Consider the following 22079-nt stretch of genomic DNA (forward strand, 5'->3'; position numbering starts at 1 on the left):
CTTTTCCTTTTGGTTTGCTTGTTTTCTTTTTTTAAATCACATTCTGTTGTTTACTTGTCAGTGTTTTTTCTTTCCCCCCGTCTCAGTTTGTGTTCTTGTCCTGTGAATGCAATTGAAATTCATTTTTAAGTAGCACTCTCAGTTAAGATGTCTTTTTCCCAGAAATGCTGAGTCATCATAATTGCATCACTCTATTTGTGTGTTTACACACTGCCTTATTTAATGTTTCACATCACCCATTTGGCTTATTTAGATTGCTAGTTTTTTTTCCTCAGACTGTTGAGGTAATATAAAACAGTCATGTCCCATATGGGATTTTATTCTGTAGGATTGCAAGCTTAGTGCTATGTTTACACCTCAATGCTATGCTCATCACAGGATTTGAATAAGCCAACTAAGATGGTTTTCACCCATATGGGGAAAACCACATGCTAGTTAACCATGTGGCCAGGAGATGGCACTGTTGCAATTCTAAGATATGGATATATTAAAGACCTCTGTGTGAGTTAGTGGTAGGTGAATGGACCTCAAAAGGTGTGGAGTTGGTTCTGTACCTTTAAGAGCCATTAGTGTCTGCTAGTGATGGCCCTCTGGACGTTGCAATGTCACGAGTGGCCGACTGGATTTTTACTTTTTTTTTCCTGAAGCCAGGAAGCAAGTCCTTCTCCTGCTCAAACGTGCTCACTACAAAGGCACTTCAAAATCGCTTTAGTGGAAGGCTTAACACAGGAACTGATGTTTGTGGGTTGAAGTTGCAGGTGGAGCCCTGCTGAGTGAAGCACACTTACCTCAGTTGCTCAGGCTGTCTCAAATGGCTCCCTATTCTCCCTATTAAGATAGTGCCCATCTTGAGCTTGTCCTGGTAACGCTCTCAAATGGCTCCCTATTTCCTAAATAGTGCACTACTATTCTGTCAGGCATTTTGTAATGTGTTCCATCCTGGAAGAAATACAGGACCGTACTAGGTAGTACAGGATATACAAATATTTCAACTAGTAAATTACTCTAAATACAGGCTTTGGTCGAGGACTCATATCATAATGCCCTGTTGGCAGCAGTGCTCTCAGTAGGCCATTACCGCAGGAAGCAGGCAGTTGTCGAAAAGGGAAAGCACAACTTCTCAGCAAAACGGCAAATTTAGATCATTTTAGTTGAATGTATGGGTGGCTAGAGTTTAGGAGTGCCACCCATTTCCTTTACAATGCAAGTGCCCAGCTTGAGCTTACCCTGGTGACGCTCTCCATCTGTTAACCCCCCAAGAATGATCTCAGCCCATTGGCCGCATCAAAGCAGGAGGCTGGGCTGTGATTGGCCGGGTTCTCCCAATTAGGACAGTGAGTCTCCAAGACGACGGGCCTGTGGGACCCGCCCTCCCTCCCTTTTCTCTCTTTCCCACTCCCTGCATGGCACACCTCATGTCCGCTTCCCCTGTAACTGTAACACAATAAAATGTTTCATGTTAATACAACTCTTAACAGAGTACATGAATCCTGTAGGGCCCATACGTATTCTGTAAGACTTGGTTTAACATGGAACATTTCACTGCGAGCGTTTGACAGGTTTTGTTTTCCATATTCTATACCTCAGAAAGTAAATTGGTGGTAAGTGGGGGGGAGGGGTTCTGGCAGTTAATCATTAGTTAATTTGCCCCATGGGCATAGGATTGCTAGGTCTGTCCTATGCAGCTTGCAAGAAATGGACGCTTCCAAAGGATAGAAATGGAACAAGACTAAAATCCAGCTTCGATGGCATGATTCTATGCACGTGATGAAAGGACGTCATACTAAAGTCTCCCCTACATTTGCATAGTGGTCTTAAACATGCCAAAGAGAAAGGATACACATCAATTTAGTAGTTCTGTACCTGCCCACCCGATGGATAATGTTTTTGGGGTCACACCATGCAAATTTGCAATGGTCACCGATCCACCGGTCACCGATCCTTATCTACTTTATTGTTCAAGCTTTCACTGTACTTGTGATATCAAGCTCTATCTTCACGTTAACTATAAGGAAATCTGTACAGCCTTTTCCGGACTGTAGATTATTGGGACACTGTTGCCCTGCGGTTGTGTTAATAAAGAAGGTGGTTTTGGCGCAGTTTTGGAACAAATCTGATCAAGCTGCTTTGTTGCCCTCCCCCTTTTAGCCCCGCCCCTTAAAATTGCCTGTGATTCACACTACCACACCCAACACATAGACGCATACTGAATACTCTGCTGCTCATTGCCATGGAGACCCAGCCCTGAGAAAGCACTAATCCCCCCCCCCTCTCCTCGCCCCAAACTACTGTTCCTATAGAAATCAAATCTTTGGGAAGTTTGGGAACAGGATATGCTCTGGGCTTTTGCTGCCATGGAGACCAGCCAAGTGTGCCGCCCACATGCTGTCATGGAGATTAAAGTGAAGTTTTGTAGCCGTTTATGCTCATCTGCTTCGTTCTCCTGGAACTTCAGAAGAGGATATGTTTTCTCCGTGCCCACGTCGCCATGGAGACGCAACGGGCATGGGTGCCGCAGCTGGTGTTGTGAATCAGGCCGATGCCGCACGACTGCTAGAACCCGGCTATTTCACAACACCAGGGTGGCACCGTGCCACTGCCAACGGGTCTCCAGGGCCGCAGGACATCACCGTGACAACCACAGTGCCTCTTCGTCTTCTGTGTCGTTTATTGCTTCCAATTGTTTTCTGGTGTTATTTTGTCAGTTTTGCCGTTATGTATTACATGAAAAAAAAACCTTATTCTTCAACTTTTGTTTCAATAAACACTTTTTTAATCTGTTGCATCGCACTCCTGTGTATGTGTGTGTTGTGTGAAGAAAAACATGCTGCTAAAAACAGAAAAAAAAGCTGGAAAGCACCCAACACTTAATAGCTCTCAAAATGAGAAATTCACGGAAATAAAATGACTGAATGAACTGACTGTATCTTTAAAACTTTTACCTTCACCCTTTACAAATCACAAGTCACCTCTAGAAATACCACTGATCTCAATAGTGAATGCATGGTCAGATTTTGTGGGCTTCATAAATAGGGACAAGTTATCTGAGTGATGTAAATTTTAGCTAATCGAGCACAGAATTTTACATGGGATCAAGTCCTTGGACACATCAATGACCCTGCTTTTATTGCAGTCCCTCTATGTGACTCACAATGATTAGATTTTTTTCTGGGAAGGTAAATTCACTGTTTTGCTGTTTATTCAGACCATGGGATTGCAGTATAATAGCAATACCAGCCTTTACAGCATTATAGATCTACAAGAGAAGTGAGAATCATTCTTAGTCACCTCATTGGCAATAACTGGGTAAACAAACATTTAGAAATATAGGAGCCTGCAATCATGTACATTACCTTGGTACAATCACAATGACTTTACAAATAAATGAGTATCGAAATTACAGTACGTGCAATATACGTAAGAACAAATAAATGCAAGAATTTGTCCTACAGTGAAATGAAGAAACCCTCAATGTGTGCATCTGTAGACTACATCAAGACATTCTTGACATCCCTTATTTATTCATTTATTTTGGTCAGAGCCTGTATTCATAAAGAACTGCAGTATTCAAGGATCAGTTTGACCTTTTGACCTGTTTGACAGGAAAACTCCGCCCCTAGATCACCATTCCTGCTCTGAGACACTTTATGATCACAAGCCCAGGCCGCTAACCACATAAAGGTGAAGGGCGGCCATTTTGGGATTTCACGCTCTATTATTCATTCATAATGGCCGGTATCTCCCCGCAGCATGGGCTTTGGGCCTGCTCTGAGGTCAGCATGAATTAACAAATTTATAGACTGCCCAGGTTAATGAAAGAACGCGGTGTACGCACAGGACTGACAAGGTCACCCTGAGGAAAGCAGGTGTGTCTTTTGTCTTTAACACAACATGACCAAGAGTGTTTTCAAGGTTGATTTACATTATACATATTATTACATGGTATTGTAGTATATGGGTCCCAGCTTTTTGGTCATCCTAACTACTGTCAGTATTCTCATGCAGTTTACAATGCCGTCTTTTAGTGGCAAGATATAAATCAGACCTGTGTTTGTGGATCTGTATTAAGGTCATCTGGAACACTTAAATTCATTTTATTCATTAATAGTGTTTGACCAGGAAGCTCAGTTATAAAATAAAATAGTTTATATTGAGGATCTGGAACTGAACAAAGAAGAAGAACAGGCTTAAGTTCTCTGTTGGAGAACAATGAGTTTTTCAGGCTGTGTGGTAAATCATGAGAGTTTCCAGGTTATCCAAAAACTGTTCACTAAGGGTAAGGTAATAGGGTTATCATGATTTGCTTTGACAATGTGCCATGACATCCATAACAGCCAATCTGTCAGTTTATTTGTGATTATTTCATGTTTTGCGGCAGATTACAAACACCGATTTAGTTTATAATTTATGACACTCTTAGGATTTGGGCTGGAATACAAAGTAATTGCTGCAAAGAAAACCTCAAACTCAAAACACACCCGTAAACTTATGTCAGCTAACGTTTCTCAGAATATAAGTAGAAATAAATTATTATATTGATTATGTCTGGTCTTCTGTCATTTGTATTAAAGTTCTATCTATGTTACAGAAATAAATACCAGTTTGGCTACAGGTCACTGTTTTGGTGAACTTATCAACAAGGCTGTATAGCTACATCAATAATTTTCGCACTTTTATTACTCAGGTCTTCACTAAAAGAATTTATTATTACTAATACTATGAATGGCATAATATTAGTAATAATAAATACAAAATGTACTATTTATTTAAAGGATCAGAACACCTGTTTTCCCCACAAAGAAAGAGAGTTATCCATTAGCCAGCCCAGCAGTAGTGAAAGGATAACAGTCAGTACACGGCTGAGCTGTGTTTGACATGGTAATCAAGGTGCATTGAAATGTTACTTCCTGATCCAAGTGTCAAAAAAATCCCATTAATTTTAAGCAGGTTTAGACTTCTTGTGTCCTTGTGATTTGCTGTTAAGGTTATCTGGCCATAGATCAGCAGTTATTCCGCGTAATCATGGTGTTGTACAAACAGTGTTATTGCAAAAGGCCTCGAGGTGATCTTTTTTTTTTTTTTAAAACCTTCAAAAAAAATTCTTGAGCCATCCAACATTACCATACATGTAGGCCTGCTGGTCCTGAAACCAATGGAAGGCGGTTACAGCCAGCTCTGTGGCGTATAAAACCTCAGCTGACTATATGGATCTCTCAGTTTTTGTGGAAATCATCTGTGGCGTCCACTCCAGTAATGGCAGATGTACCGCCGATCGAGTCCGTGAAAATGACCTCTTTTAACAAACAATTGAAAGTGCCGCCGGCAGGTTCGGATGAGAGTTATGCAAGGTACCTTTATGACAATTCGAAAGACGGTACTTACCACAGCAACGGTGAAGCAAACTCTCAAAGCTCTGCACCGTTCTCAGGCTACGATACTTTAGATGAGGCACCAAACTACGATTTTTATGCCAACACTGTGGTCCGAGGGAAAGTGCGCAAGTCAAGACCTTCTCTCTTCCAACTCCAATCAGTACTTGAGGTGAGCCCAGGCTACTGGAAAGTGAATACAGGACTGTAGACCATTCAATCCAATTTCAGAATGCTGGTTAAATTAACTTTGTGTTTTGCATTGTAAAATACATAACCACTTAATAACCTGATGTTGGACTACATCTTGTTGTTGAATGGAACAATGCGTTTTGGATATTGTACGGTCCTGTGTTTGTCTATATTGTTTTGAGATTTTGTTTTGTTTGTTTGTTTTTTGAGTGCTGTAAGACAAATTATGGTTTTGGAGGAAGGTGTTTAATTAAATGTAGAAATTTTTTTTTGATAATTGGTGTCTTATTTAAGTTTCTGTCTTAGTTTTGCTGAAACTGAAGTAAGAATTAGTTTTGCCCAGGTTAGTAGGATTGTATCCATAGTAGTGAATTACTGAATCTTCAGTATAAATGGGTGGTCCACAATCCTAGCGTTGGATAGCTATGACGGTCTGGCAGTTTTCGTTTTCTCCTTTAAATGCCAACGACCAATTCATACCCAAGAAACCAGGCGATTTGGGTTACTGTGTAATCCACTGCTTTAATTTATCAATTTAGTGTTGAGTAACACCAAGAAAAGACATACCCTGTGGCTCTCCAGAGCCAAAGCTGAGGACCACTGGCAAAAAAACAAAACTTTGGTCACCCCCGCTCCCGCCCTACAGGAGGATAGTAGTCCCCCACCGCTGTATGAGGAGGCCAACCGAGCGGCCCATGGGGGCATTAATGGTGAGGACAGCTCAGAGGATGAGGGAGAGATGGAGCCTGAAGTGGAGCCAACGAGGTTCGGGTGGGTGCAAGGGGTCATGGTGAGGCAACAGCGCCGCAACAAAACAATGACTGCTCACACTGTAGCAACACTGCTACAACAGTCAAAACCGCAAAAACACAGCCAAACCAGTCGAGGTGTTAGTTTCATACTCGATATCAGTACGATCTCCAGAATGCAATTCAGAGAACTGTATTGTGTACTTCATCTCTACCTGAGCTGGGTCAAATATTGTATTTCAAATACTTGTCATACGCAGTACTTGCAATTGAAATGCCAGTAGATTTCCTGCAGGTTATGCATTCATTGGGCAGGTTCACAAGGCATTTTAAGCATACTGATAGAATGAGCCAGAATGCGACATGTCTTCCTGTTTCCTAATCAATCAAAGTGTAATATGAACATGAGAATGGCTTGCAGCACCTGTGCCCTCTCTCATGTTTCTGAATCCCGCCGACACCTCCAGATTCGCTGTATGCTCAATATCTGGGGAGTGATCCTGTACCTACGCCTGCCTTGGATTACAGCACAGGCTGGTATTGGTAAGTAACATAAAGTGTGTGTGTGTGTGCGTGCGTGCGTGCGTGCGTGCGTGCGTGCGTGCGTGCGTGCGTGCGTGCGTGCGTGCGTGCGTGCGTGCGTGCGTGCGTGCGTGCGTGCGTGCGTGCGTGCGTGCGTGCGTGTGTGCGTGCATGTGTGTCTTTGAAGTGTATAAGTGAGGAAGTGCATGTGAGTTTAAAGTAGATGTGTTGAGGGGTGGTCAGGCTAAATAGGCCACTGCTAACTTCAAAAATAGCTTGACGGTTGGTTTCAAAAGAGCTAAGACATAATACTATTGGAACTTTCACCCCATCTTCCTCATTTATTCTGTTATTTTAATTAACCAGAATGCTTCGCAAGAGGGTGATTTCAATGCCAATTTTGTAAATGTTCATAATTGTGTTGGTTACTATTTAATTTGAAAGAGTAAAATGTATGGTTTTACTTCAAATACTTTAAATCAGGGGTGTCCATTGTTATGAGGAAAGGGTTGATGCAGGTGCAGGTGTTTGTTTTAGCTCGGCACTAAAACTCACGCTTGTACTCATCAATGTCTTGGCTGAAAATTATGATACTTCATGATTTGAATCAGGAGTCACATGTCTGCCTTGATTGTAGATGATTGTTTACTTTGGGGTCAAGGTAATATAGCCCAGTAATTCCATATATTATATATATTTGTTTGTGTACTTGAATAAGGTGTCCAACTTTGTGTAAACGCTCTTTCCCCTCCTCTCCTCAGGTCTTACATGGGTCATCATCATTCTTTCCTCCTGCATCACTGGCATCACTGGCTTGTCCACCTCCGCTATTGCTACCAATGGCAAGGTCAAAGGAGGTACAGCACACCCATCTGTCAAGGACAAAGTATACAAGGCTGTATACTTCCCTCTCTGAAACTGGAATTCTTGTGTGTCTTGTAGTGTGTACCTCCTGTGCTACATGCAATTTGCCTGGACTGTACTTCCTGTTTGAAAGTTACTCTGCTGTACTTCCTGTCTGCTCAGTATCGGGACTGTACTTACTGTCTTTTCATTTGTTTGACTGTACTTCCTGTCACTAAGTACTGTACTTAATGTGTGTTGCTAAACTGGTTGGTACTTCTTGTATTGGACCTCGTGGTGATGCAAATTCCTCTTCCTCCTGTAGGTGGCACTTACTTCCTGATCTCACGCAGTTTGGGCCCTGAGCTTGGCGGGTCCATCGGGCTGATTTTCGCTTTCGCCAACGCAGTGGCGGTCGCCATGCACACCGTGGGCTTCGCTGAGACCGTGCAGTCACTCATGCAGGTAAAAAGCAGGCATGAGACCGTGCAGTCACTCATGCAGGTAAAAAGCAGGCATGGGAGTGAGGCTGGGTGGAGGTCTGTACACTTGGCCCTTCTACAACAGATTTGTACAGGAGTGTTCTTGAAGAGTTGGACTTGAATAGTTCAATAATTGGGCCTCGAAGGATCCTTGAGGAACTTTCTCCGTCCACACCTGCCCTCCTCTCCCCCTCCAGGAAAGTGGCGCCAGCATGGTGGACCCCATTAATGACATCCGCATCATTGGAGTAATCACTGTCACATGTCTGCTAGGTATATCTCTGGCTGGGATGGAATGGGAGTCTAAGGTCAGTCTGGTCATTAGAGGGCGCTCTGTTTCATATGTCACACATCACATCAGGGCTCCCCAACTGTGGACCTGGAGGGCCCCAGGGATGTACTGGTTTTTCTCATTTTTGTTGTTGCTCCACTCTTAATTGAATAGCTAATACTGTTGTTAATACAGTTAACTTGCCTCTCCTAGATTTTTGGCTCTGAGCTTGCTGAACTTCTCAACAAAAAAAAGCTGACCCTCCAAAACCAGGGTTGGGGAGCCCTACAGATCTCCCAACTGTCAGAAGGCATACCTTTGTCTTTCAGAGTGAAGTTTTTGTTGTGATGTGAGCCTTCAGCACATCTCTGTTAGCACAAGTTGAGTGGATGTGTAGATGGGACTAAATTTTAGACCCCTGCCCTAGCATTGCTGGCGTTTAACCTGAATGCTCCACTCACAGGCCCAGGTGATCTTTTTCCTGGTCATCATGATCTCTTTCGTAAACTACTTTGTGGGCACCGTCATCCCAGCCACGCCACAAAAGCAGGCCAGAGGCTTCTTCAGCTACAGAGGTCAGTGGCCATTTCCTGTATTATGTTCATTTCAAACTTGATTTGCTGCTCTGAGTTATATCACTCCTCCTCTTGGGTCATAATAAGCTACTAATTGACATCTACTCCATTTGTGAAACTCTTTTGCTTCATTACACAATTACATTGTCTTTTGTTTGGAAACCATTTAAATAGACAGTGCCAATCATTGTGAGTTTGTTTTCAAGCCATTATTGAACTGCATGTCATGGGATTCTTGAAATAGGATCATTCCTAAGAAAAGGCTCATTTCCCCCGCATTGCCTTTGTGTCTCCAGCGGATATTTTTGCTGCCAACTTTGTGCCGCAATGGCGTGGGCCAGATGGCAGCTTCTTTGGCATGTTCTCCATCTTTTTCCCTTCGGCGACGGGCATCCTCGCCGGTGCCAACATCTCTGGGGACCTGAGGGCAAGTTCATTAATTTGGCTTGGCACATGTCCTTACCTAGGGTGACCTATCGTCAGTGACGAGAAAAATTATAAATAGTGTACCTCCCCAAAAAAGTGTTTGCTTTGCATATGGCTCTGAGATATAAACAAGGAAAGCAACCTATACTATGTATGACATATATACATGCAAGTACATATTTCAAATACATGCATTTGAAATACTGTCCATCCCTGCCTCCCATAGATATTGACTATATTGATGTTCTTTCCAAAAATATTCATGTACAGTAACTGCATGTTAACTGATGAAGCTCAGCTTACGAGCTCAATGAGCCAGAATTGAGCATGTAACTTCATTCTGTTCAGACAATCCAGAACACAACTTGAAATGTAATTCATTTTTTAATTCTCATACAACATTCTGGGCATTTTTGAGCTCATTAATTGATTTTAAATTTAATTTCCTGAATTGAATAAATTGAAATTGAATTCAACCCTGGTTTATATTATATCACCAGAGACGATAGGTGTAGATTGAGAGCCTAACGGAGGACCATCTATCAAAGAGCAGTGGGAATATTGTATCTAGTGCTGTTGCTTTGTTGTGTTTTTTTATAGGTTTATTAAATTATCTATTAAATTAATTATTTTAATTAATTATTACATTCCATCCCCCTCGCTGTTATTCCAACATTGGTTCTGTTGTGTAGGACCCAGCGGTAGCCATTCCCAGAGGAACCTTGATGGCCATATTCTGGACCACCATGTCCTACCTCCTCATCTCCTCCACCATCGGTGAGCTCACAGCACTCCGCCCCCCTCGTCTGTCCGGAAACATCTGCCAATCAGCCATGAGTCAAACCTGTTCTTTTGGAGTCATCAAATATATATTTTTGTCAAAGCGTCTCATAATCAAGGTCCTGGTGGGATGGGTTTTTCTTTGGAGTTTGCCTATCTTATTTCCATGGCCTAAATTGGTTGTTGACTGAAAGGAAGCCACAAAAACCCACAAGAGACTGTGGTCTTCCAGGACCGGAGTTTGCGATACGTGTTATAAAGCAACGTAAAACACATCTATGTATACGCATGACATTGGTGAAATTTTAACCTTGAAATGTGTGTGTGTGTGTGTGTGTGTGTGTGTGTGCGTGTGGGCCTGTGTGTATACACGTTTGCATGGGACCTTGCGTGCGTCTGTCAGCGTCATGCGTGTTACGTGATGCGTCGGGTCGTATGAACGACTCCGTGCCAATTTCTGACACTGGCAACTGCGTTGGACTGGGCTGTCGCTACGGCTGGGACTTCAGCGAGTGCACCAATAACAAAACCTGCGCCTTCGGCATCAGTAACTACTACCAGGTAACTGATCCTCTATAATGATAATGGGCCTCGTTCACAAAACTTTTCTTAAATTATTCATACTTTTGTTCTTAAAAATGTTCCTACGAAAAACCAATATGGGAATCATGACACGTGTGTAGACCTTTGTTTTTGTGCATATCCTCGGTGTATGAGATGATGAATGCTGGCTGTTTGTGTACATTTTATGCTCAATCCTGTTCATGTGATTTGCATAAGGAAACAGGCATGAACAAATACATATAATAAAAAAATTATGGATGCCAAAATGGAAACTTCCTTATATGCAGTTTACGATCAAATGTGGTCATACACGTTTCGTGAATGAGGCCCAATATGTGTATTTTACATTTGATCTGTAAAGGCTTTTGCACTAGAAATATTGACAAAGAAATAAATGAATACATAAATCAAAATAAATGTAATGAAGGCCATTTTGAGCAGACATTTCGGTAGTAAATAATATTATACAAAATATATCTAAGGCTTTGACTCTAATGCAAATGACTCCTGCTGTATCTGCTTTATGATTCACCACCCCTGTGAAATTCCTTAAGATGTCTCTCTCTCTCTCTCTCTCTCTCACTCACTCACTCACTCTCTCCCTCTCTCTCTCTCTCCCTCCTCCCTCTCTCTCTTTCCCTCTTTCCTTCCCTCCCTCTCTCTCTCCCTCCATCTCTCTCTCTCTCACTCACTCTCTCCCTCCCTCCCCCCTCTCTCTCTTTCCCTCTTTCCTTCCCTCCCCCTCTCTCTCTCTCTCTCTCTCTCCCTGCCCCCTCACACTCTCTCCCCCCCCCCTCTCCAGAGTATGAGCATGGTGTCAGGGTTTGCTCCCCTCATTGCAGCTGGTATTTTTGGGGCGACGCTCTCCTCAGCCCTGGCTTGCCTAGTCTCTGCACCCAAAGTCTTCCAGGTACTGTCTCCTTTCCCCCCTTACCCAATTTCCCACATTTCCATATAAAAAAGATTTGCACATGTGTGTGTGTTGTTATTCATTCTGTATCCCTTTCTCTTCCAGTGTCTGTGCAAAGACCGGCTGTATCCCTTCATTGGGATATTTGCGAAGGGTTACGGGAAGAACGATGAGCCAATCAGAGGCTATGTTCTGACCTACGTCATCGCCATCTGCTTCATTCTTATTGGTACGTCTCGTCATTTATCTATATAAACTCAGACATGCCTCCTGCTTCCAAACGAAACGCTCTTTTATAAAAAGGAGAGAGATCCGTCCTCCTGCCTTACATATTTTTTTTAACATTATTCAGACGGGATAACAGAAAGAATAATATAAGAGAAGGGATATCTGCACGGAAAGTGTCATGACAGGGGAATCAAGCCTCCCAACTGTGGCGTGGATTCATGTAGGGCTTGAGAGTTGGCCGCATCACGGACTGCACCACATGTCTCACTAACACAACGGTTTCCAAGATTTTAAGAGCTGGTTCTCTTGCCATTGTTTGGTCATTTAAGACATGGATTTATTACCATTGTTTGGTCATTTAAGACATGGATTTATTACCATTGTTTGGTCATTTAAGACATGGATTTATTACCATTGTTTGGTCATTTATTCATCCTAATGACTAAGGAGTGGCTATTTCTGAATGTGCCCTTGATGTAAGACAGTCTGTGAGGGAGCTGTGGACGCCCTCGTTCTTCAGGGTCGTAGATCTCTGCTGTAAGCCTGGCAAAGAAGTGCAGTTCAGAGCCATGAACACACCGTCTCTCTTTGGGACGCGACAAATAGCGTCTAATTAATCAAACGAACCAGGGCTGTGATGACGGCATTGATTCTGTGACTATGTGGGCTCCGAGGGTAATGTGATAAAGTGATATTGTCTCTCTGGCTCCGCCCATGCAGCTGAACTGAACACCATCGCTCCAATTATCTCCAACTTCTTCCTCTGCTCCTACGCCCTCATCAACTTCAGCTGCTTCCACGCCTCCATTACCAACTCACCAGGTGAGGAGGGGACCTGGGTGGGGCAGGGCAGAGAGGGGGAATTACTTTTGGAGAAAAGCCTGTAGAAAATAAGCGGACGTTATACTTTTGCTTGGTGCACAAATAATATTTTATGTCCATGAAAAACACACAGTCATGGACACATAAACACACACACATACCCATGTAAATAAACGTATATGCACACACACCACAGGTGCAAACAAACACATACACATAAACAGACACACGCACAAACACACATGCACATGTATATAGACATATACAACATATATATACCACAGACACAAGCACAAACATACACATAGACAGACACAAACTTACACACAAATACAAACATACATATGTATATAGACATACAGTATACACATACCACAGACACAAGCACAAACATACACAGCTCACACCCAAACACACAGTCTATAGTGCATGTGACACTCCCACCCAAACACATACAGTCATGTGACAGAGGACTCCCACCCAAACACATACAGTCATGTGACAGAGGACTCACACCCAGACACACACAGTCATGTGACAGAGGACTCCCACCCAAACACATACAGTCATGTGACAGAGGACTCGCACCCAAACACACACAGTTATGTGACAGAGGACTCCCACCTAAACACACACAGTCATGTGACAGAGGACTCGTACCCAAACTCACACAGTCATGTGACAGGGGTGTTACTCCCTCAGGCTGGCGTCCCTCCTTCCGGTACTACAGTAAGTGGCTGTCGCTGCTGGGATCGGTGGTGTCTGTGATCATCATGTTCCTGCTGACCTGGTGGGCCGCGCTCATCGCCATCGGCATCGTCCTGTTCCTGCTGGGATACGTACTGTACAAAAAGCCCTGTGAGTGAAGCCATTAGCCATAGCTACCTTTACTCTCTCAGTCCCATTGAGCAGTTTTACCTTGTTCTAAAATCAGTGATCGTCCAATTCAACTCAATTTCTCGTCTAGCGCTTACAGAAACGCTGTCAGAAAGATGCTTTATGAGACAGCAAATATACAATGCATATGCAATAATAAATGTTTGTTTGCATACAGTATATGGTTCTTTTTTTGTTTGCATATGAGAACTGTGTGTACAGTTTCTGTGAATCGTGTGAATTTGTTTGCAAATCGTAAAATATGTGTGCCTATATGAATTGTGCGTAAATTATTTGAAAATACCATGTGAATTAAGTTACTTTTAAATAATTTTATTTTATAAATTATGCTTGAATAGCGTGGGATTCACATGCCAACTGTGTATCTGACTCCTAGCTGTGAACTGGGGGTCCTCTGTCCAGGCCAGCTCCTACAACACGGCCCTGTCCCACTCTGTCAGCCTAAACTATGTAGACGACCACATTAAGAACTACAGGTAAACAAGGGCACGTCCACAGACCAACTTGAGTCATCAGTATCTCAAATGATAAGAGTGGTCATTGCTTTGACTTACGTTAAATTTCATAGTAGGTGTAAGAAGTAGATTGAAGATATGGTGCTTTATAAAGCAAATAGATTTGCATCAAGTTGCTGCTTAAAGTCTATTGCATTAAATAGGTATGCTTATCTATCAAACAAGTGTTCAGGTTTTGTTAAAAACAAGATAATGAACTGACCAACCAAAAAAAAAATGAAAAACCCAAACTACCTGCCTATTTTGCCTGTTTTAAATCTCCATCTCTCTCTCTGTCTCCTCTTGCCCCCACCCCACCATTCCCCCTTTCCAAGGCCCCAGTGTCTGGTCCTCACTGGCCCCCCCAGCCTCCGCCCAGCCCTGGTGGACTTTGTTAGCACCTTCACCAAGAACCTGAGCTTAATGATATGCGGGAACGTGGTTGTTGTGAGTAGTTCTGTATTTAACTATTCAATTCCACAAAACAATACAATAATCGTGATAAATGTATTTAACGGGCACACACACCTTTCTGTCTCACTCCTAATTTGTCCATCTCCCTTCCTTCTGTCTCTCCCCCTTCCCTGTCCCTTTCTGACCCTGCCCTCCTAAACCCGCCCCATCCAGGCTGGCCCCTCCCCTGCAGCCACGGAATCGGCGGGAAGTAGCAGTCATGTGGCCTGGTTGAACAAGCGACATGTCAGGTCCTTCTACCGTGGCGTGGTGGCGGATGACCTGCGGGGCGGAGTCCAGATGTTGCTGCAGGTAAACCAGTCACTCCTCCCCCCTCTGCCACACCCCTACCACACGCAGTTATGGAATCATTAAATCAATCTTCCATTTTGCATGGCACCATTTACAAACGGGTTGTCGTATAGCACTTCTTTGAGGTTTTTTGTGGAGGCAATCAAAAAAAAACTAATAATTAAGCCAATATGAGGAAAGTTCTTCCCTGATCACTGAAATGTGGTAAAGCTGAACATAATATCTCTTTAAATACACAAAGTAGACTTTATTGTCAAGAGCTTCGAATTACAGGGTTCTGGTTGTAGAGAGTATAATTTTGAGATGTGCGTTTTGAGCGTTAAAAGGCCCAAATTACTGTATTGTTTCGTGTTCATTCTATTTGCATTCCTTTCGTTCTTTGGTCAATTTTACTTCAGTTTTTTAAAGCAATTTCAGGTGTTTAGCCTGCTGCATAGAAACACAACAGAGGGACAGCATTCCATTTTTTCTCATTTTTGCCGGTCCCTTTGGTGTCTGGTTCTGGTACTGCTGCTGGTTCTGCTTCTACGCCAGGCCTCTGGTTTGGGTCGAATGAAGCCCAACGTCCTGGTGATGGGATACAAACAGAACTGGAACCAGGACCGGCCGCACTGCGTGGAGAACTATGTGGGCATCTTACAGTGAGTTCAAACAATTATTTATTATGTGTGTGCGAGTGTATGTGTGTGTGTGTGAGTGCACGCATGCATCTTACAGTTCAGTCATCTAACTCCTACATGAGTACCATTCATAGTACTGTAAGTGTGTGTTTCAGTGATGCCTTGGACCTATGGAACAGAGTATGATACTGAACATGCAACACTGTGTGCACTGCACATTTCAGCAGTCTGTAAAAACACTTGCGTACACACGTGTGTATGTTTGTGAGTGTACATTTATTCATGTGTGTGTGTGTTTTATGTGTGTGTCTGTGTGTTTATGTGTGTATGTTGCAGTGATGCATTCGACCTGCAGTACGGAGTGTGTGTTCTACGGATGAAGGAGGGACTGGATGTGTCCCACAGCCTGCAGGCACACGGTGAGGTGAACACGTCAAATGTAAAAAAAAGAAACCCTGCATTGTGTCTGCACACGATTCCTAAAGCCCTAAATCTACACTGCTCTCCCCTACAGTCAACCCTGTCTATGAGAGTGACATCGGACTTTGCCCCCCACCACCACTCCCTGCCAATGCCATATGTACGTATTAGAGCTCTATAGCATTATTTTATTGGTCTACACCTGGTGTCTGCAATCCTGGTCCTGGAGAGCCTTTTTATTGCTCAGAACTGAATTGATCATCCAATCAGATTATACAGTTCATGCAAAACACCTGGTTTCTTCAGTCTGAATTAGTTGCTGATTTTAAGATGAAAACAAAAAACTAGAGACCCTGCTACTCGCCAGGACCAGGACCATAGATCTCTGGTATATACAATGTGGTGGGGATGGGTATTTCTCATTATCTGATTGGCTGAAATCATAAATACATACAGCTGATAGAAACATGTTGTTGGCAGTGGATCCTGACGCTTTGGTGGCCGCCCCGCAGACCAGCACAGGGTTCCAGTCCAAGCAGGGGAAGAAGACCATAGATGTCTACTGGCTCTCCGATGATGGAGGTGAGAGGTTGCCATAGATACACAGTAAGGTCATCAGGCTGGAGGTTTCTCCGCAGAGGATAGCCAAAGACCCCCCTCAACTGTGAACTTGGGGAGCTGCTCAATTATTTGGTGCTAAGGAGTTCCAGGGATGGAACCTATGGCCCAGCAATGTAGTAACAGTATGGAAAGTACAAAATGGAGCTTCAGCCATCTTGGTTTCCACTTAGACAATACATTAGGTGAGGCTAAACCCAAACCATTTTTTCACTTGCTCCACAACACATTTCCCCTTGAAATGAAGGATATTCTCTGTGCTTCACTGCCTCCCTCGTTGACATGAACAACATGCAAATTCACTTGTTAAATGTTCTCTTTGTTAAAAGCTAATGAAATTGGAGGAGTGTGATGGAAAGTTACAGTAGTTGTTTAATTAGATTGGGATGGGTGTGATGCTTCTGTGATGTCACTGGGTCAGAGTGATGTCATCTTTGTGCGCCGGCAGGTCTGACGCTGATGCTGCCCTACCTGCTAAGCCGGAAGAAGCGCTGGGCAAGGTGCAAGGTGCGCGTGTTTGTGGGCGGAGAGAGACAGCGAATGGAGGAGCAGAAGCAGGAGTGAGTGCTGACCCTCTTCCCCAGTGGCACATTCTGAGTAGTCAAAGGAGGAAGGAATTTGTCCAGTTTCTTAGGACTGTTACGAACATGACTGGTATACCTTCCTGTGATTGTGTGAATCCCACCATTCCCCCTCCTACCATGTGTCAGCAATAAACCAATCAGCTGGTGCCTTGTCAGTTCATTGCCGGTGGTCCATCTGGGTTATCTGGTCAGATAGGTTAATAGGACTGGCCAGGAGATTATAAGGGAAACAATGCTTTACTGGGGGAGGGGGAAATTACTGTTTACAGAGTTTCACAGGTGGGTCCCAGACATATCCACTGGGTGTATGTCTCTTTCAATGATTTAGTCATTTGTATCATCATTGTAAGTTGCTATTTATGAACATTTTTCATTCAAGACAGCCAATGGAATATCACTCTTCTGTAACATTACATTTTAATCCATACAGTAGCCAACCACAAAAAGGAATCTGTACAATTCTGTCCTAAAATAACTCTCTTCATTGGAAAAAAATGGGGCATGGTCACATGACCATTGTCTCTCTTCCAGGATATTGGCCCTCATCAGCAAGTTCCGCCTCGGTTTCCATGATGTCGAGGTGCTTCCTGACATTGGCGGGAAGCCGCAGACTGAACAGTAGGGCATCACTGTTCTGACTCCTCTGTCCTACCGTTCTTCCATATTTCTCTGGGAAAGCAGTACACAGGCAACACTCTACAGCTTTCCCACAAGACGCCATTCAGAATAACCAAAATCCTCTGTAATGCATAACCCCTCTGTGTGTGTGTGTGTGTGTGTCTGTCTGTCTGTGCATACCCATACTCTTTTATCTATAGTTCAGAGAGTCTTATGTCCCTGTACAGGAGTCACTCACTCAGTCTTTCCCTGTATCTCTTACCCCCTCTCTGCCTCTTTTCCATTAGCTGTTTCTCTTCTCCCTTTCCTCTTTCTTTCTTCATTTGGTCTCCCTCTTATTCAGTTTTTCACATCTTATGCTTTATTGCGATGACATATTTGGGTATACACATTGCCAAAGTTTGCATAGCTGTCATAAAAATGAGCTTATTATATGAAGAGCGACAATAACAAGGAACGACAAGGCAATGACATCACCTACAGTGAAATGTATGAAAATGAGCAGGGGTCACTGAGCGGCCGCCTGTTCCCTCTCATTCTTTCTGTGCCCCTCTCACCCTCTCTTGTCCTCTCCCTCCAGTATGAAGAGATTTGAGGACATGTTGGGGCCCTACAGGCTGAATGACGGGCAGAAGGACAGCAGCGCAGTGGAGCAGCTGAGGGAAGGATGTCCCTGGATGATATCTGACGAGGAGCTGGAGAGAAACAAGGCCAAGGTGACGCTATTTCAGGAGTGTAGCACACAGACACACAGTATCTCTCTCTCTCTCACACACACCCACACAAACTCACACATACACCCACACACATACATACACACCAACACACACAAATGTCAGGTCACAAGTGTGTGGGTTTTGAGCAGCTTACTGTTGTACAGTGAGACTGTAAACTCCTCAGGGAAGGTGTCTGTGGTGTGGGGATGGCTGGTTTAAGCAGCCACACCTGCCCTGGGTCAAGCTAATTAGACCTGGCCAATTGGATAATTGGTTAAGAATTAGATAATTGGCCAGGCTAATTGGGCCCAGGAACAGGAGTGGCTGCACCTGTGCGTAGTGAGGTAATCACTGCGCACAGGTTAAATCTGCCATCCCCACTCACACGGGGAGCTTCGGTCATGACTGGGTTACATCTGCTCACTTTGGCGTTACCATCTTGCCAAACCCTCTTGAAAATAAATCTGGACTGTTTTAACATCATCTCCCTGTGTCTCTGTGCTGGAGGGCCCCAAAGAAAGCCACTTCGGTGGCCTGTGGCAGGCGTGTTTGCCACAGTGTCCGATCCAGCTAATCATGATTAATTAATGCTTGAAAGAAGTGACAAATTCACAAAATTATTGTCTGTAAACAGATTACCATACATATTCAAAAGTGTGTGTGCATGTGTGTGTGTGGGTGCATTTGTGCCTTTATGCCTGTGTGTTGACACTTGTGTGTGTGTTTATGTGTATCAGTCCCAAAGACAGGTCCGTCTGAATGAGATTCTACTGGATTACTCCAGAGATGCTGCCTTGATTGTCCTGTAAGTACTGTGTAGTAGCTCAAAAACAGACTGAGAGTTACTAGTCAAATTAACTCAACTGAAAATAACTGTACTTAATTGGCTCTGTCAGGGAAAATTATTGAAACAGCCTGTAAATGCAGAAAAGTACAGTTGTCCAACCTGGAATAAATGCTCAGAGTTCAGGGTTTGTTCAATCAAAATACAGTTTGTACTTCGACACCTTTATGCGTGTCTCTCTCTCTCTCTCTCTCTCTCTCTCTCTCTCTCTCTCTCTCTCTCTCTCTCTCTCTCTCTCTCTCTCTCTTTCTCTCTCCCTCTCTCCCTCCCTCTCTCTCTCTCTCCCTCCCTCCCTCCCTCCCCTGCAGGACCATGCCTGTGGGACGGAGAGGGGGGTGTCCCAGTACCCTCTACATGGCCTGGTTGGAAACCCTATCACGTGACCTGCGGCCCCCTGTCCTGCTCGTCAGGGGGAACCAAGAAAACGTTCTCACCTTATACTGCCAGTAACCCTGGACTACCCTTTCAACCAATCAAGAGCCTCCTAACAGCTAGGGCAACAGCTCATTGACTTTAAAGCTAACTGATACTGACCATCAACACTTGAAGACCGGTCTACTTACTGGTTATATTATAAGACAGGAACCTCCCTAAATTAAACTTGGTTATATTTTATAGTTGCTGCGTAAAGGTACCTATTAGATACAGTTTAATTGATTTAAAATAATCTCGTTTATATTGGCTAGCTACAGTTTGCTCATTTTTCTAGTGCACTTAGGAGAATGTTAACTACTAGCACTCAATGGAATGCATGGTGCTACTGTACATCTTGTGCTTGCTTATAGTAACAGTGCAGTGAGCTCTTGGGTATGGAAGTTCATTAAATGGAATTGAAAGTATCTTAAAATTCAGCAACAGTTGCTGAGCCAATTTAAATGAAAATGTGCAACTAACCAAAATGTATAGTCAGATGAATGTAATTTTGTCATGAATATTGGGGAAAATATGTTTAAGTGTGAAATATTTTTATAACTATTTTAATGGTGTCAAATAAGGATGAAAATATATTTGTTATATTTGCCACAGTTTGTGGAGTCCCAAGAATATGCCTTCACTAGAAATTCATATGCTGAGGAATCATAAATCAAGTTTTATGGTGCGTGCGACAATTTACAATTAAAAAAGTATGTGGCTGAACTAATACAGTCAACGCAAGGCCTCCCCATCTTATTAAAAACTGGTTAATATCCAGCTGTTTCTTCACTTTACTAATGCTGCCACCAAAAAGGTGTGATTCAGTGCCACGGAGGGCAGCTGGTTTTGTGCTATTTTTGTAACCACACACCGCTTCGTTAGCGTTTCTGTCAGATAGCAGAGAACTCAGAACAGAGCCACACGTGTTGTATGTCAGTGAGCAAACTGAATTGTTGCTCTTTAAAAATTGTACCAATATAACAATTCTTGTTGAAGTTCTACATATAAGCATATGCTACACATGACACTTTACCTGACGGTTTGTCATTTGATGTATTTTGTTTTGCATTGTTTTCCTGATTTAATCTTTTTTCCTGCTCTCTATGAAGCACTCTTGAGGGCTACAGAAAGGAAGCACAAAATAATAACAATAATTATTATTATTCAGCAATTGGAACTCATACACACATGGATTAGGCTACATTTTATCTCTGTTCACACACTATTTTAGGTATTTTGTGCCACACAGTTCTTATAATAAGAAGATATCTATACAAAAGTCATAGTACTGTATAGATAACTCATACATAGCAACAACTGACCACCCTCTCTTTCCCTCTGAAAATTATCCTCTTCTGAAAATATAGTATATGGATTCAACCAACTTGGACCTGTACCAAATGAGTACTGGAATTTAAAAGTAAATTAACATTTCCTGAAGGAAGAGTCAATCATTTAAAAAGCAAATATGGATCAAATATACCAAGTGCACAGCCAGTGAATATTGATTTACAAATGCTTGGTATGTCCGAACAAAAACTGCCCGACGGAGTTTTGTATGCAGTACATGTACTTCGTCCCCATGTGTCTCTGAAGGGGATTATGGGTTTAAAATTGATACAAGGTATTTCTAATTTATTTTAAATTGATTTTAAGCTGTGCACGCATATTTACTTGTGCTTTTGGGTACATATCAACTTGCATTTGTGAAGTATATAGCCTACTGTTTATCTTATACTTGATTACTGTATTATAAAAAATATATATATTTTGTAGGCTAACTGCCCTTGTATCTTCCGCATTCCTGTTGTTGCCCTGGAATTTCATGATAATGGTATATTTAACTAAAGCCTGGTGTTTTACTTGGTTTGTTATTGCAATATAGATCATTTTAATGACTTGACTTCAAATAAACCTTTCTGAAATCCTCATGTGCTTAAACTATTCTTACTAAAACGCCCAGAACAACTAGTTGTGTCTGTCAAGCAAATATGTGTCTAGCTATTTTATGAATGCTTTTAAACTATAACGAGAGTATATGTTAAAAAAGCATGTTGTTTTCGTTCCAACTGATGTTTGGCAATCTCACTAAGTAAAACAACAAGGCGGTCAAATTACAGACCCGGAATTCACAGGTCAAACACTTTTCTCTTTCTGTCTACAGATGTCTTGTGCTTTCATTGAAAAATCATAACAGTTTTTGTTTATACGTGAATATGAATACGCATTGTCAGCAGCCAACTAATACATCTTTGAATTCATGTTCAGCCGTTGATTTCTTCTAGATTGTTACATCAGCCTCATAGCTAGCGGTATTTACGTGGAGTATGCGCAATGATGTGCTATTCTTCCAAAG

General features: G+C 42.7%; 1 protein-coding gene across 1 annotated transcript; it reads left to right on the forward strand.

Annotated features, from left to right (window-relative positions):
- Positions 1 to 5193: 5193 nt before the first annotated feature.
- slc12a3 (solute carrier family 12 member 3) lies at positions 5194 to 21652 on the forward strand. Its single transcript, XM_035416611.1, has 26 exons — positions 5194 to 5541; positions 6208 to 6351; positions 6778 to 6853; positions 7594 to 7689; positions 8001 to 8140; positions 8355 to 8465; positions 8892 to 9003; positions 9300 to 9430; positions 10122 to 10206; positions 10613 to 10770; positions 11576 to 11683; positions 11789 to 11912; positions 12632 to 12733; positions 13436 to 13591; positions 14007 to 14106; positions 14460 to 14571; positions 14752 to 14889; positions 15424 to 15530; positions 15846 to 15928; positions 16024 to 16089; positions 16410 to 16511; positions 16996 to 17107; positions 17663 to 17749; positions 18330 to 18465; positions 19203 to 19270; positions 19618 to 21652. The coding sequence occupies exons 1-26, from the start codon at positions 5254 to 5256 to the stop codon at positions 19757 to 19759; spliced, it is 3084 nt and encodes a 1027-aa protein (XP_035272502.1). The 5' UTR covers positions 5194 to 5253; the 3' UTR covers positions 19760 to 21652.
- Positions 21653 to 22079: the final 427 nt, after the last annotated feature.

The sequence above is a fragment of the Anguilla anguilla genome, chromosome 5 (assembly GCF_013347855.1).
Source record: "Anguilla anguilla isolate fAngAng1 chromosome 5, fAngAng1.pri, whole genome shotgun sequence".
In the NCBI taxonomy this organism is placed as follows: domain Eukaryota; kingdom Metazoa; phylum Chordata; class Actinopteri; order Anguilliformes; family Anguillidae; genus Anguilla; species Anguilla anguilla.

Bases quoted from the DNA above. Each gene is read 5' to 3' on its own strand.
- slc12a3 (XM_035416611.1), top strand. From the start codon at position 5,254: ATGGCAGATGTACCGCCGATCGAGTCCGTGAAAATGACCTCTTTTAAC. The intron at 8,141-8,354 runs GTAAAAAGCAGG...CTCCCCCTCCAG, and splicing joins CCGTGCAGTCACTCATGCAG to GAAAGTGGCGCCAGCATGGT. The intron at 19,271-19,617 runs GTAAGTACTGTG...CCTCCCCTGCAG, and splicing joins GATGCTGCCTTGATTGTCCT to GACCATGCCTGTGGGACGGA.